The 16,576-nt window shown below is 43.8% G+C and overlaps 1 protein-coding gene across 4 annotated transcripts in view; it reads left to right on the top strand.

The window, feature by feature from the left end:
- The window catches only part of OTULINL (OTU deubiquitinase with linear linkage specificity like), a 43,663-nt gene extending 29,940 nt beyond the window's left edge, over positions 1-13,723 (top strand). For all 4 annotated transcript variants that reach the window (XM_074943191.1, XM_074943192.1, XM_074943193.1 and 1 more), the window contains 4 exons: positions 1,422-1,571; positions 8,274-8,402; positions 11,265-11,537; positions 12,518-13,723. In XM_074943191.1, coding sequence (XP_074799292.1) covers positions 1,422-1,571; positions 8,274-8,402; positions 11,265-11,537; positions 12,518-12,697 — 732 coding nt within the window. In that variant the 3' untranslated portion in view covers positions 12,698-13,723. The remainder of the gene's footprint in view (positions 1-1,421; positions 1,572-8,273; positions 8,403-11,264; positions 11,538-12,517) is intronic.
- The last annotated feature ends 2,853 nt before the right edge of the window (positions 13,724-16,576 follow it).

The raw sequence follows: 16,576 nt of genomic DNA, 5'->3' as shown, positions 1-16,576 counted from the left end.
GGGGGCCAACAGCCTAGCAACTAACAACCTGGCAATGCTGGCATGCTCCCAGTTCTCAGGACTGCTGCTGATTCAGTTTGGAGGGGGAGGGAGTCTTTGTTTTAAATGCATAGCTGTGCTTTCTAGAATGCTGTAGCATAAAATAGGCATTTGGGGTTTAAAACGTTTATTCTTGATATCGGCCCATTATTTTTCTGGCAGCCAGAGAATGAGGCCAGAAATTTCAGTGGTCTCATCCTGGCCTGTAGTTTGCTGGCATAGTCAATTACAGGTTTACATAATACAGTGAAGATGCCAAACAACGTGTTTTATGGGCACAAAAGCTTTTAGAAATTAGAGGCCATATTTGGCCATCACAGTGGGTCATGGGGATTTAGCCTAGTAATTGCCGCGGATGTGAAGAGTTGTGATTATATCCCAGTTCCCTGTCTTTTTAAAATAGACTAGACGCGATGTGTTGGATTAGTTTGCTCCGCTGCAAACTGCTTGTCAGTAGTTATGCTATTGTTGCATGCACCAATTCTTAATAAAATCTTCAGAAAATGAATAGTGAATGAATAAATAGTATCAGTAATGGCTAAAGAGACACAGGAAAGCACTTCCCAGAGATCACAGAGGGTGAAATAAATATTGGGGTTATCATTCAGCATTAAAGCATTTTGTGCCAACTATCTTCAGATTGAGAATCAATTTAGTAATCCAGTGGCATAATTTTTGAAATCGAAGGGCTCCATCTGCTGTACATTGCTAGATACACAATTTTAGAAGAGAAAACAATGTGGTATGAACCGAACATCTGGATCCAAATTTTCTTTTTGAAATATTGGCATTGTCATATGAAGTTCTGCACACAGAAGTTGTGATCTTTTTCTCAGTCACCTTGATAACAAATTCCTAGCACCTCTGAGTGCCTAGGAAGCAGATGTTCATCAAAGATTAGGACTGTTAGTATTAGACTGACAGCACCAGTGACTCCACAAAAATTTCCCACATCAAACCTTTTTGGCCATAGCAGTTTGCTATCTCCTGTTCACAACATATAAACTGGTAAACATCAATTTCAAGTTCGAGAGAGAGGATAAAAAATTATTTAAATATGCATTGAATTATACACACAGACAGATGATCATAAAGATCATTATGGAAATTGGAGAAGTACAATGTCCAGACCATTTATAAACATGTTGAAACTGGTAGAAAGTGTATACATCTATAGTGAAATCAAATGTCTTCTGCTTTCCCTTGTACTAGTGTTCATCAGCAGTAACTCCACTGAGGTCAGTAGTATTACTCCACTGAAAACAGAATTTTTATAGACCCTTAAGAACATGTTGAAATTAGCCTCAAAGCTAACTTGTCTCACTGTTTCATTCTAGGATTTAAGATACACGTTGTTCACTGTTGTTTTGGCCTTTTTTTAGGCTTATAAAGAACTATTTTGGAGATACCATATTAAATATATACGACAAGTCAGAAGAGATAACTACTGTGCATTAAGAGCTGTGCTGTTTCAGGTATTCAGCCAGGGCATTTATTTTCCATCATGGATGAAGGAGAGAGACATTTTAAAGGTATGTTTCAGTCGCTGAAGCAAATAAAATTTACATGTCCTTATATTTTAAAAGGAGGATTTGATCCAGCAACAACTTCTCTAAAACTGCTGTACTCCATTGCAAGTGTGAGTAGAGCTTACAGGGGGGAGCAAGACAGATTAAGCACTATGCAAAAGTGGAAGCAAGTATCAGGTCCATTGTGTTTCCTTATTGTTAAAAGTACAAGAATAAATGAAGGGGGATGGGTGGGTATACTATAGTATCATGTCTGAGGGGGCATGGGTATAAGGGCTATTTCTATCATGCTAATAAGGCATAATAGTAATCTGTGTGGTCCCATTTTAAGACTTATGCCTGCCACTGGACAGGGATTATTATTTACTATTTGTATTGGGGGTGCTTTGACATCCCGGTCTGGGATGAGGGTCCCATTGTGCTCTTTATTGGCTGGTTATCTATTGAAAAGGCCATAAAAGCTCTTATGAAGCTGAGAGTCAACAGAGCTTTACCATTAGCTACAGTGGTAGATGACTGGGGGTTTCTTTTTGAGTGCTTTTCTTTTTTTGTAGTGCACTTCAGGTTGTATATGCGCTCCATGAGCCTGGGACCAGAGGCTTCTTCCTAGCAGTGTCTGTTCAGTCCATTCATGTGCTCTGCACCGAGGGGAAGAAGAGGCTGCCAGACCACGACCCTCTCAGTTCCTTCTCGCTGCTTGGGGTCTGGGATGGAGCCTCAGGTCACTGCATCCTTTCAGCCTTTACGTGTAAATAGTTTAGCTTACTATATTTTGTGCCCTCATTGAACACCCCTTGTGTAGGGCAGTGATCCTCCCTTCTTCACCTCCTCATTCCTTCTCTCCCCCCACGCCCCACAGCTTCACTCTGGGGCAGGGAGAATATGCCAAAGGCTCCTGGCTTCAAGAGCTTTGTGGACTGCCAGGGGGACTTCCCAGTAAATGACAGTAATGACTCTTTTTGTACCACCTGTGGGAAGCCCTTATCCCTACCAAGTGCAGTACTTGTAGGTCATTTCTATGCAGGATGAGGCAGTCAAGGGAGATCTGCCTCATGACGTTTCTCATGGACAGGTACATGAGGGCAGCTCCAGATTCTGCCCCCTGTGTGTCGGCCTGAGGAAGGTAGGAGTGTGGCTTTAGCTGGTTCCAGGCCTCTCCTCCCAATCCCCCATCGGCTCCAAAAGACTTGGGTGAGAAGACCTGGGATTAAAACAGAGGAAAGGAGACACAAATGCTCTCATAAAAATGAGGGGAAGTTGCTTTTCCAACTCCTCTAAAAAGAGACAAAAAGAAAAGGAGTACTTGTGGCACCTTAGAGACTAACCAATTTATTTGAGCATAAGCTTTCGTGAGCTACAGCTCACTTCATCAGATGCATGTCTGAATGCATCCGATGAAGTGAGCTGTAGCTCACGAAAGCTTATGCTCAAATAAATTGGTTAGTCTCTAAGGTGCCACAAGTACTCCTTTTCTTTTTGCGAATACAGACTAACATGGCTGTTACTCTGAAACCTAAAAAGAGACAGCAGTCCTCTTCTCTCTCCAAGGTGGGGGAAGCCTTGTGCTCTCGCTTAGCAGCATTTGGCACTGTGAAAGATCAGCCTAGGGCATCGACTAAGGGCAAGACCCTGTTTGGGACCTGAACTTTGGCACCTCCAGCGTCCACATCCAGACTGGCATCCTCGGCTCCCTTGATGATGGCACCAACCGCTCTCGTGGTGGAGCAGGAGGTGGGCCTCTCAGCTTCAGCTCACTGTTTGGCACTGGATGACTTTCTGATCCGCTAGGAACCAGAGTCACTATTGCTGTCCAGAGACCTGCACCCAGTTATACCAACATGCCAATTGATACCAGCCTGTATCCCATCACTGAGCTAGGGTCAAGCCAGGCTTTCGCCAGTACTGTTGACTAATAGAGACAGGGCATCGCCACCTCCTGGGACTGAGAGATCCCCATTGGACTCAGACTCAAAATCTTTTGACTCTGGAGGTACCAGGAACAGGAGGCCTGTTTCCATACTACTCCCCAAGGTGACTTTTGTGAGGGTTAAGCCCAGATAGGGCATCGGGCATCTCTGAGTGTCACAGTACTCCCGTCCCAGGGAATATTCACCCTATTTGTATTGGTACCCATCATCTTGGGGATGTTATGATGGGGTATGAGGCTCTACAGTGGCAATAGTGGGGCCCGGAAGATCCACAGACCCACTGCGTTTTGTACCCACACTGAGGGACTTGGGAGCTCAGGGAGATAAATCTCTCCTGTGGGAGGAAGAATCTCCATAGGCTCCCTGGAACAGTGACACCCTCAGAAGATGAGGACCAGCCTGGGCAGGAGGAGAGTGCATCGGTGAGCTTATCCGTATTATTTCCAGAGGAAGCAGTAATACCAGCTTCTCCACAGTGCCTGGTTGACCCTAAGGTCTTCCAGGGCTTGCTTAAGAGGGTGTGGAGGCCCTGCACATCTCCCTGGAAGAGGTCCTGGGGACTCTGCATAGACTGCTGGACATTCTGCACAGCTTGGGCCCAAGCAGGGTGGAGCTGCCAATTAACAAGGCCATCCTCGAGCCAACTAAGACACTTTGGCAGATGCCGGCCACCATTCCTGTGGTGTCCAGGCGGGCACAGGAGGGAGATTTCATGCCCACAAAGGGGTCAGAATACCCTTTTTTCCCACCTGACCCCCAGCTTGCTGATGGTGACAATAGCAACGGAGTGCAGTAGGCAAGAGCTGCCAGATCCATGCCTCACGAAAAGGCGGCGAAGAGAATTTTGGGAGGGAAGAGTACTCTTCGCCTTCTCTACAGTTTTGGATTTTGAACTGCCAGGTGCTGATGGCCAAGTATGACTTTAACATCTAAAACAGGCTTATCAAATTCATCAAGATGATGCCTCAGGACAATAGGGAGCAGTTTCAGGCCCTAATCAGTGAGGGACAGCTAGTGTCCAGATCCATCCTCCTGACAGCCCTAAATGTGGCAGACACTGTGGCACGGTCCATGTCCATGGCAGTGGCAATGAGACATTAGTTGTAGCTGTCTTCATCAGGGATCCAAAAGGACATGCAATTAATGATGGAGGACCTTCCATTCGAGTGTAACAAACTGTTTAGCATGAGGATGGATGAATCCCACCATTCGCTAAAGGACTCCTGAGCCATGCTCAGTTTGGTTGGCAATTACACACCTGTGATGAAGCGCAAGTCCATCAAGCCGCAGTTCAGGCAGAGGCCCACCCAAGCCAGTGTTGTGTCGCCAGTGTTGTGTCACCAGTGACAGCACCACAAGTGCCAGAGGAAGCAGAAGAGGAGTGCCCAGGAGCAATCGTCCTTCATATCCATCAGACTCACAAATGAGCATTTTGTTGGGACTCTTGAGAACCAGGCACCAGCCAGACCAGTGGATTTAGGCTCCTCCCCCATTTCTTCAACTTTTGAAGTGTGGCTGCCCCAGTACCTACCCATCTGGAGAGAGACATGACAGACAAGTGGGTACTAGAGGTCATCTTGGGATATACCATCCAGCGTTTGTCCCTCCCCAATCCCAAACCCCCTTCTCCATTGTCTTTCATGGACAACTTTCACAAGCGGGTTCTTCAGCAGGAGGTGGAGGCCGTCCTGCAATGAGGGGCGATAGAGTCAATGCCCCTGACAGCAAAGGGAAAGAGTTTCTATTTGAGGTATTTCCTCGTCCCCAAAAAGATGGGGTCATAGGGGAATGGAGACCTACTTTGGGTCTCAGGGAGCTGAACAAGTTTATCTGCAGCCTGAAGTTCAGGGTGATCACCCTGGTTTCAATTTTTCCCTCCACTAGATCTTGGAGATTTGTTCATGGCTTTCGATCTCTATTTCCACATAAATGTCCACCCACACCACAGGAGATTCCTGAGGTTTGTCGCTGGGCAGCAGCACTACCAGTACTCAGTACTTCCTTTCAGACTTTCAGTGGCGCTGAAGGTTCACCACAGCACTGCTGGTGGTAGCAGCGCATTATCCTCAGTAGGGGCCATTAGTGTATCCCCACTTGGATGATTGGCCCCTCAAGAGGCGACCTTGCCAGGAGGCGCAGGTGTCTGGTCACACTCCTGGGCCTGTTCAAAAAGACTGGGTCTCAGGGTGAACTTGGACAAGTTCACTGTGGAATTGACACAGGCTATAGAGGTCATTGGGGTACGGCCGTCCCAGTGTCATATTTGCCAGACAATCACTTTGTGCCTGCAGGTGTGGCTACGGATGGTGTCCACACAGTCTCAACTTGCTAGTCTCTGTTCCCTGAAGGGTTGTAGACTGCTTTGGCCAGTGTGAAGACAGGAGAAAGGTGTGTGCCTGGATGTCCTGTTCTGTTACCTGCTATTGGCTAGGACTATGACCACAGACACCTCTCTGTCAGGCGGAGGAAGTCACATGGAGAGGCAGATGGACCAAGGGATGTGGTCCCCTCAGGAGTGAATTTTCCACATCACTGTGCTGGAGGGTGAGGGTGGTTTGGCTGACCTGCAAGCATTTCCCCCCTTGCATTTGGGGCCAGTTGGTCCAGGTGCTGTTGGAAACATAACAGTGCTCTGTTACATCAACAAGCAAGGAGGTGCACGGTCCTCACATCTCTGCATGGAGACCATCCATGTCTGGAATGGGTGCATACCTCTGAACATTGCCCTGAGCAGTCCATCTGCCAGGGTTTCAGAACACCCTGGCTGACTCCTTTAGCAGACACTTGTGCAGTGAGAATGAGTGGGAGTTTTGTGGCCTGACTCTGCAGGTGGTGTTTCCAGAATGGGCTCACCTAATCACAGACTTGTTTGTGTCAGATCAGAAAAACAAGTGCAGGGAGTTCCCCTCCACAGAGGGGTTGCAGCTCAGGCTCTCTGGGTGACATTTTCCTTGTGTGATGCTTGGAGGCTCTGAGGTTTGTATTTCACCCGATCCCTCTGTGACCACGGGTACTTAAGAAAGATCATGCAGAACAAGGTGCGAGCCATTCTTATGGCATTGGGGAGGTCTTGTCAGTTCTTGTATCCTATACTCTGTTGCACTTGTTTGCTTGGGGTCCTCTCCACTTCCCGTGGTGTGAGACCTCTTGACGCAGGATGAGGGGAGGACTCGCCAACCCATCCATGCTGCACCTGAGGGTGTGGTATTTGGATGGATGTTGAGCCTAAAGAGAGTTTTTGGCTGACATGCAGACCTTACAGAGTAGCTGTAGGAAAACTCTACCAGGAGGTGCTACACTGTAAAATGGAAGAGATCTGTGATGTAGTATGATCAACCAGGAATTTCCCCCTTGCATTCAGGGGTGCCTTACATGTTGGACTACCTGTTACCTTCTAAATCCTCAGGGCTGTCCCTCAGCTCTCTGAGGGTCCACCTGGCAGCCATCAGTGCATTCCACCCGACAGTGGTTAGCTACACTGTTCTCTCTCACCCGTTTACATCCCAGTTCCTGCAGGTTTTAGTTAGGGATTTCCCTCCAGTGATGAAGCCTGTGGCAGCCTGGGACTTAAACTTAGTCTTATTCAGTCTGAGGGGGTTGCTGTTTGAGCCGCTGGCATCGTGCTCCCTACAGCTCGTTTCTGTGAAGGTAGAGTTTCTGGTCACTATCATGTCAGTCAGGAAGGGGCACTAGGGGTGCTCATGGCAGATCCCCCACGCAGTATAACACAAGGACAAGGTGTCCATGAGACTGCATGTGAGGTTTGACTTTCACATCAACCAAAGCATCCAGTCACCTGTGTTCTCCCCCAAGCCGCACGCCACAAGGGAAGAGGCGAAGTGTCACTCCTGGGATGCGCATAGAGCTCTCGCTTTTACCTGTAGAGGTCAAAGCAATTCTAGAAGTCACCTAGACTCTTTGTCTCATTTGCAGAGAGGATGATGGGAGAGGCCATTTCCATCGGAGGCTGCCAAAATGGATCTCAAGCTGCATGGTACTCTGCTACAAGCTGAATGAGATCCCTCTTGGGGGTGGTGTAAGAACACATTAGACGAGAGTCCAGGCAGCTTGGATAGCCTCACTCAAGGATCATTGACATCTACAGAGCAGCAGCCTGGGGCTTGGTACACACCTCTGTGAGGCACCATGCTCTGGTCCAAGCATCTGACTTGGATGCCTCCCGGGCTAGGTCAGTCCTGCATTCTGTAGTGGTGCAAGGCTGCAGGCATCCACCTCCTTGGGAGGGACTCTGGTTGTACATCATCTGAGGTGCACCACACAAAATGATAAGTACTCAAAGAAGGAAAGATTACTCACCTTGTAGTAACTGGAGTTCTTTGAAATGCTCTTATGTGTCATGCACCACTTACCCTCTATTCCCACTGCCTCGAATCCCATTGTGGAATCTTGTGGTGGAGAAGGACCTGAGAAGGGGGTGGTCCAGCAGCCCATTTTATACCCTTGGTGAGGGGCATAAGGAGCGCGTGGGCACATACGCGGACCGAGCAGACACCGCTAGGAAGAATTCTCTGGTTCTGGGCGGATGGAGTTCATGAGCACCTGAAGTGCACTACCAATCAATACATTTCATAGAATCTCCAGTTATCACAAGGTAAGTAACCTCCCCTTTTTTTTAAAGCTGTAGGCTCCGGGTTTTAATCTTATTCAGAATGTGGTTTATCATTTAAAACATATCTTCTCTATACCTAAATTATTTATAATAGTATATTCTGCTTGTTGTTACAGTAGTGATCTCTCCCCTATTATATTTTTACAGCTCCCTGAAAAGCTTCTGTATTCACAAGGCTGCAACTGGATTCAGCAATATAGTTTTGGACCAGAAAGATACACAGGCGCCAACGTATTTGGAAAATTACGTAAATGTATTGAAACATTAAAGACACAGGTGACTATTTAGGAAATGGAAAAAAAATGTTAGAAGGGGGGAATGAGACCGAAAAGGGAAATCATTTACTGTCACAGAAGTATCGGCTTTCCGCTCAAAACATTGCTCCTGTGCAATCTGTCAGATGTTACTGGTATTTACTGGATTTACGTATGGGCATAAGTATGTCCCTGTAACTATTGGTCATCACTATTTTGGTCTTTACATGTTCATTTTTAATTCTACTGTATATCTTTTTGTCTTGGTTTACCAGCAAATGATCTTATATCTTTTGAGACCCTGTTGTCACTTGTTACAGGGATGACTACACCTCTGCCCCCATTCAGGTCTCTCAGAGAGCATCCACATCAGGCCTTTTTGGTCTCTTTGCCTTTCTCTGTCTTGGGGCAGAAGCCTGTGATTTTGGGTCCTTATTACACTACTTCATGTATGCCAAGCACTTATCATAGAATCATAGAAGTGTTGGGCTGGAAGGGACCTCAGTAGGTCATTTAGTCCAGTGCCCTGCACTCAAGGCAGGACTACCTAATAACTAGACCATTCCTGACAGGTGTTTGTCTAACCTGTTCTTAAAAACCTCCAATGATGGAGATTTCACAATCTCCCTAGGCAATTTGTTCCAGGGCTTAACCACCCTGACAGGAATTTTTTCTTAATGTCCAACCTAAACTTCCCTTGCTGCCATTTAAGCCCATTGCTTCTTGTCCTATCCACCGAGGTTAAGGAGAATAATTTTTTCACCCTCCTAATAACCTTTTATGTACTTGAAAACTGGTATCATGTCTCCCTTCAGCCTTCTCTTCTCCAGACTAAACAAACCCAATTTTTCCTGATAGGCCATGTTTTCTAGACCTTTAATCGTTTTTGTTGTTCTCCTCTGTACTGTCTCCAATTTGTGCACATCTTTCCTGAAATGTGGTGCCCAGAATTGGACACAATACTCCAGCTGAGGCCTTATCAGCAGGGAGTGGAGCAGAAGAATTACTTCTTGTGTCTTTCTTACAAATCTCCTGCCATTTCCACATTTTTCTGTTATTGTCTTTCCCTCCTCATTTAGTAATGGGATTATCCTGTCCTTGGTTTTCATCTTGCTTTTAATGTATTTGTAGAATGTTTTCTTGTTACCCTTTATGTCTTTAGCTAGTTTAATCTCATTTTGTGCTTGGCCTTTCTAATTTTGTCCCTAAATACTTGTGTTGTTTGTTTATATTTGTCCTTTGTAATTTGACCTAGTTTCTGCTTTTTATAGGACTCTTTTTTTTGAGTTACAGATCATTGAAGGTTTCCTGGTTAAGCCAGGGTGGTCTCTTCCTATACTTCCTATCTTTCCTACGCAGTGGGATAGTTTGCTCTTGTGCCCTTAAAAAGGTATCTTTGAAAAACTGCCAGCTCTTTTGAACTGTTTTTCTCAGGTCCGGTCTACACTGGGGGGGTGGAGGGGGATCGATCTAAGGTACACAACTTCAGCTACGCTATTCTCGTAGCTGAAGTCAACGTATCTCAGATCGACTTAGAATCACTTACTTCGCATCCTCGCGGCACGGGATTGACTGCCACCGCTCCCCCGTCAACTCTTCTGCCTCTCGCCATGGTGGAGTTCCGGAGTCGACGGCAGAGCGATTGGGGATCGATTTATCGTGTCTACACTAGACATGATAAATTGATCCCCGATACGTCGATCACTACCCGCCGATCCGTAGACATAGTGTAGACATGGCCTAAGAGACTTGCTTCCCATGGGATCTTAGCTACCAATTAATTGCCTCAGTTTGCTAAAATCTGCCTTCTTGAAATTCATTATCTTTATTGTGCTGTTTTCCCTCCGAACATTCCTTAGAATCATGAACTCATCATTTCATGATCACTTTCACCGAAGCTGCCTTCCACTTTCAAATTTTCAGCTGGTTCCTTCATATTTGTCCAAATCAAATCTAAAACAGCCTCTCCCATAGTAGCATTATCCATCTTCTGAAATAAAAAAATTGTCTCCAATGCATTCCAAGAACTTGTTGGGTAATCTATTCTCTGTTGTGTTATTTCCCCAACAGATGTTGGCCTATAGTAGACCCCCATCATGACATCAAGCTTGTTTTTTACCCCTTTTATCCTTACCCAGAGACTTTCCACAAGTCTGTCTCTTATCTCCATCTCAACCTCAGTCCAAGTGTGTACATCTTTGATACAGAAGGCAACACCTCCTCCCTTTTTTCCCTGCAGTTCCAGCTGGGTCTCAGACACTTGTGTTTCTTCCCTTTTGGGAATCTGTGATCAATGATACAGTGACCAACAGACTTTTAAAAACAAAGTATACAACTAGAATAAAGCATTAGAGGCGGCGGGGAGGAGTTTAAAACAACAAACAGCCTATCTTACCCAACTTGCTACAATTCCATAATGGCAATTTAGGAACATCTATTTTCAGGCATGCCCACTGGTCCCTGTGAATGTTTTTTTCAGTCTAGTTTCCAAAGAGAGTGTCCTTTTAAATGCTGACGAGTTCTTTATTAATCAGTTTTGGTCTTTTGACCCTCCTGATCAAATCAGTTTCATAGACTCAGTGAGGGATTGAGCCTCAGAACTAATAGTTCTGGTATTGTCCCTTTATTTTTTGTAACTAACAACCTTGGGTGCTTCAAAATGGTGACATACATAAAAGGCTTTGAGTTCCATTGCCATTCTCTAAAAGCCATTCAGTTCTTCCACTTATTTTTACTTTAGTTATGATAATGGTTATTGATTCCCAGTGATTATTCTTTTTTTAATCCTTATAAAAAATAGTTACCATTAAAAAAAATAGCACACAAAACATTTCTTAGTCATGAGTTAAGCAGCTGATTTGAATTTCTTGTGTATGCTTTGTAGTGGACTGAAATAAGTGGTGTTAAAGACCATGACGAAAGAGGAAACATGTGCAATATCCTTTTCTCTGATGAAAGCAAGGAATATAAGCTGTATGAGGCTATAAAATTCATCATGCTTTACCAAGTTGTGGAAGCCTATGAACAGATGAAGAATGAGCAGAAACATGTCCCCATCCTTTTTAGCCTCCTTTTTGCTCGTGATACGTCATCTGACCCTTTGAGTTTCATGATGAATCATCTGAATTCCATAGGGGACACGGGTGGTCTGGAGCAGGTAATGGTGTGAATAAAAAATGAGTTCTAGCCGTCTGTTTTTTCTGAAGGATTAGGGATTGGGAATACTTTTGAGTTCTTATTTATTGACTTGATGTTCCTAGTATACTTCAATACTAGGACTGGGTGAAAAATGCATTGTTTTTAGCACACCTAAACTGTTTGCAAATTCAGGTAGGATTTAGCGAATAGTTTCAACCAGAAAGAAACTGGAAGACAAAGTTTGGAAATATCAAATCATTTTGTTTCGATCTTTTTAAAATGAACTGTTTTGACATTTTCTGAACAAAATATCATTTCTAATCAAAATTTTCTAAACGGTTTGACCCGAAATAATTTTTCTTTTTCTTTTCAGTGAGAAAAAACAAAAAAACTTAGTTTTGTTTTGAAACTGATGTTTTTTTTCAGTTCAGCCACTGAGTCAAAAAATCAGCTATTTGCTCAGCTCTATTTAATACATCATCCACGATAGAATTATTTTATTTGGAAGGGTAAAAAGCAAATTTTTCCAAGAGGAAAAAGCAGTTAAAAAGTGTGTGTGGGGGGGGATTTTAAAGTGTCTCCAAAATAAGTGTCTCCAAATCTTTATACAAATTACTAAAAGCAGTGATATCACTGATATGTAAAATAACATGGTCTTTAGATGACAGTACCCTGCATGTTTGACCTATTTCACCTTTTGCACCTGTTTTTTGTGGGGGGGGGGGGTTTGGTTTTTTTAATAGAAGCTTTCCAGATAGGCCACTTTAGAAAGTATATTTGCCCTTTTGACACAGATCTCCTTTGGCTGCTTATCATCTTTGGTTGTGGGAAATTCCTGCTGTTGTTATTCCTAGTCCACTCTTCTTATTACACAAGTAAACAAGTTAAATGACTTACACTAAACATCAGAGCATGATTAAAGTGTGGGATGTTTTCCCCCCCAGTTTCCTTCTTATAAATCTATAAACAAATGTTTACATCTTTTTTTTTCCCCCTTAGGTTGAAATGTTTCTTCTTGGATATTTACTTGAAGTAAAGATAAGAGTTTACAGATTGTATAAGTTTAACACTGAAGAGTTTCAAGTAAACTATCCAGAGGAGTATCACAGAGACTGGCAGGAAGTCTCTCTTCTGACTGAGGATGACCATCACTATCACATCCCCATTACTAGAATATAAGACTGATTTCTAACCATGAAGTACAAGAAGTGACCATCTCCAGTAAATTATCACCTTTAAGCCAAGTCCTTTGCCGGCAACAGTAGGATTTCAAGTAACATAAAATTATGACTACAGGACACACAGGTTTATTATGTTAACATCTTGCTTGCTGGTACTGACCCATATCACCTGTGATCTGCCTCAGAAAAACAAAAAATACATAATCATACAATCAGGACAAACTGACATATTAGGGTCCTCAAATAAAAAAAATAGGGTAAATCGCCTGCGAGAAAACATTTTCACTAGATAGTTGATAGTCACTTGTTGAGCTAAGTCCGAAAGATGTATTGTGTATAAACTTACAATGCCAGATGATACCTGTTGTTGTTTGTTTAAGAAGGGTGCTTCAGCCACTGACTTGGGAGAGAAACAGAGAATAATTAAAAGAAATAACTTGCAGTATAGCTTTACTCAATATATACTCTTTCCCCTGCCCTCCCCCTATCCCTTCTTTTTGGAAGGGTCAAATTTAATGTTACCTATCACAAGTATGTAAAGGATTTTCTTTGCAATTGGTTTGAGAAGGCTTTGCACTTCAGTGCATTTACAAATACTGGCTTTTCACAAAAATGTTAACTCTCTGTACATTATATACATTTAGCAGGACTCATATTTCCTAAGCTTTTTTTGTATATACGATTTAATACCTTTGAGTTACTTTCCTTAATCTTGACATCAAGGTTACTTCTAGTTTTTGAGGGTCTTAAGAAGTGTCCAGTATAACAAGCAAATTGTCTTAGTGTGTTGAAATAGCAGCAAAATTAGGAAGCTTAACTTTAATGAAAATTAAAATGATAACAGTTTAGCAATATGTTTATTTGTGGCACATGAACATTATCACAAGTAAGGCTGCAAGTTTGTCATGGAGGTCACAGATTCCGTGACTTTGCGGGACCTCCATGACTTTTGCAGCTTCACTGGCCACTGCTGGGGCAGTCTTGGGCCACCGCACCCCCTACCCCAGCAGCAGCAGGAGTTTGGATGTGGGAAGGGGCTCAGGGCTGGGGGTTGGGGCACGGGAGCGGGTGAGGGCTCTGGGTGGCGCTTTCCGAAGGGGGACTCCCCAGAAGCGGTGACATCCCTCAGCTCCTAGGTGGAGGCGTGGCCAGGCAGCTCTGTGCACTGTCTCTGCCTGCACACACCACCCCTGCAGCTCCCGTTGGCCGCAGTTCCTGGCCAATGGGAGCTGCGGAGCCAGCACTCGGGGAGGAGGCAGCACGCAGAGCTGCCTGGCCATGCCTCTGCCTAGGAGCTGGGGGAATGTCGCCACTTCTAAGGAGGCGCGGAGCCAGGTAGGGAGCCTGCCAGCCCTGCCAATCCAGTATCTGCGGGGGTCCCGTGCTGCACGCTGCTGCCTCCCACCCCAGCACTAATGGTGGCCCCCGGGATGCCCCCCGCAGCATCGCCGGGCCACCCCCACCCCCTCAATATTTAGTCCGGGGCATATAGTACAAGTCATGGACAGGTCACGGGCCGTGAATTTTTGTTTACTGTCCATGACCTGTCTATGACTTTTACTAAAAATACCCATGCCTAAAACATAGCCTTAATCATAAGCTTAAAATTATTTGAGTCACTTCTCTAATAAGATTATATATAAAGAGAAGAGTTTTTAATAAGAAACAAACAATTTTCCTTTAAATAATATTGAAATCATCTCCAAAGATGCATGTAGTGTTTCTCTTGCTCTCACAGGAGATAATTTACCAGAATGAAGTGGTGAATTAGGTCCTCAGGAGTTAAACCAATTATATATGCTTCGAGTACATAGAGACTGAGCTATTCCTTTCTGTAATGAAAAGCAACTTTTTCCTCTTATATTTCTTTGCATATATGTATATATATTTATAAAGCAGACATGGTTTTGGTGAGTACTGTAATTGTTTTGTTTCCTGAAAATTTTATTGGATTGTGGATGGTTTGTTCAATAATTTGTAGTCTTTAATTAAAACTGTTCGATACATAATTTTTTTCCTCTTACCAGAACCACATTTCTGATTATATTTTATTTATTAAAAAAACCTTTTTTCCTAAATTCAACATGTTGCTCTTTGTTTTGGTTCTGTTGTATGTGGAAGTTTAAAAATTGTTTATAGTAGCACACTGCTGTTATTTACCGAATACCAACAATGTACTCATTGCTTTACTGATGTAAACAGACATGGCTCATACCCCAATAAGATTATAATATAGTTTCCATGCAGACAGATATGTGTGCACAAAGTGCAATTCTGCAGAAGCATTTGCTATACTTTTATGAGTACTTAAAAAGTTTATTATCTGTCTGTAGTATCTAGACACGGTAATTATCATGACTAGCAATATACAAGTACTATAACTGAAAAAATGAATTATGTAAAAAATACATTCCCTTTGTTTTATTTATTTTGAATACAAGTCTTTCCAAGAATGTTGTTTAAAAAAAATCCTCTTAGGCTAAAGTGCTTGGGGGGCCCCTGTTGAACAGTTTAGAAAACAATGTGGGATAAAAATAAAATCAGTTAAAATATAGCTACAATGCTGGCAATTCCTTAGTACTATAGAACCTGTGGAATAGTCTTCAATATTTTTATTAAAACAGAGATTAATGGCTAATATGCAAATATCCAGTTACCCATTGACTTAAAGCAAGCTGGCTGTACCATGAAGAGCTGGCTTGAGCGGGAGTGCAGATGCTGGGAAGGATAATAAGCAGGAAGAAAGTCCTTCAGATAGTTGCATCCAAGTCTGTAAGAAGTCTGTGATGCAAAAGTAGCAGGGGTGTTCTCCATTGCCGTGCCAACCTGTGGACTTGGGGGCTGCCTTTCACTCTTTGGGATACTTGGTGCGGCACCTGGAATACTTCACTAATTCCTCCATCTTTCTTATGAAATTCAGAAATTCCAGGATTTTTGCCGGAGGAGCTGGCAGCTTCCAGGAGCAGAATTCATTTGGCTTGTGCAACTAAACTTCACTACATGTGTTCATCATGTCACTTCCTTGAATCCTAGTTTAACAGGGCAGTGGCCCTGGGGTGCACGCACATGTCCTAGTCCACATCTTGCAGTCTTTCAAAACTTAGAGCTGTAGGTATAGGTCATATACCTGCTACTAGTCATGTGCTCTATATGGGAAATTGGATATAAGGCTTTCCGCCTCTTAGGGCAGCCGCTACGCATGTCCAGGTGAGCCCAAACTACCTGTTGTCCACACTGAATCCCCTGAACTGCCTGTCTCGAGGCAAGTAGATCTCAAGATGGCTAGCTATAGAAGAAGATTGAGAGGTGACTTGATTATGGCCTATAAATACCTTCATGGAGAGAAGATAATGAGTACCAAAGTGCTCTTTATTCTAGCTAAGAAAAGGCACAACAAGAACCAACAGCTACCAGCTGAAGCCAGAGAAATTCAAATGAGAAGTAAGACATACATTTTATCAGTGAGGGTGATTAATCACTGGAACAAATTACAGATGAAAGAGGTGAATTCTCTGTTTCCTGATGGTCTCACATCACACCTGGTTGTCTTTCTGGAAGGTGTGTTTTAGTGAAACACAGGCTATTGGGCTTAATGTGGGGGTAAGTGTGTGAAATTTCATGGCCTGTGAAATAGAGGCCTGATTAGGAGATCTAATGGCCTCACAATCTATGAATCTATGAAAAACTTGGGGGTGAGTAACAAACTCTGGTGTTTTACTAGGAAGCCTCCTTGCTCCCCAGAATCAATAGTGAGCAGGGGGGTGATCGGGGGAGCAGCTCAGATATCCAACCGTGCTGTCCCGGGGCAGACATCAGCCCTGCAAAGGAGAGGTGGGTGTGGCAGTGACTTCACAAGGGCCTTTGGCAGGAACTCAGC

This window comes from Natator depressus, chromosome 2, assembly GCF_965152275.1.
Source record: "Natator depressus isolate rNatDep1 chromosome 2, rNatDep2.hap1, whole genome shotgun sequence".
Taxonomy (NCBI): Eukaryota; Metazoa; Chordata; order Testudines; family Cheloniidae; genus Natator; species Natator depressus.
The sequence above is the reverse complement of the archived record's forward strand: the minus strand, read 5'-3'. Positions and strand labels throughout refer to the sequence as shown.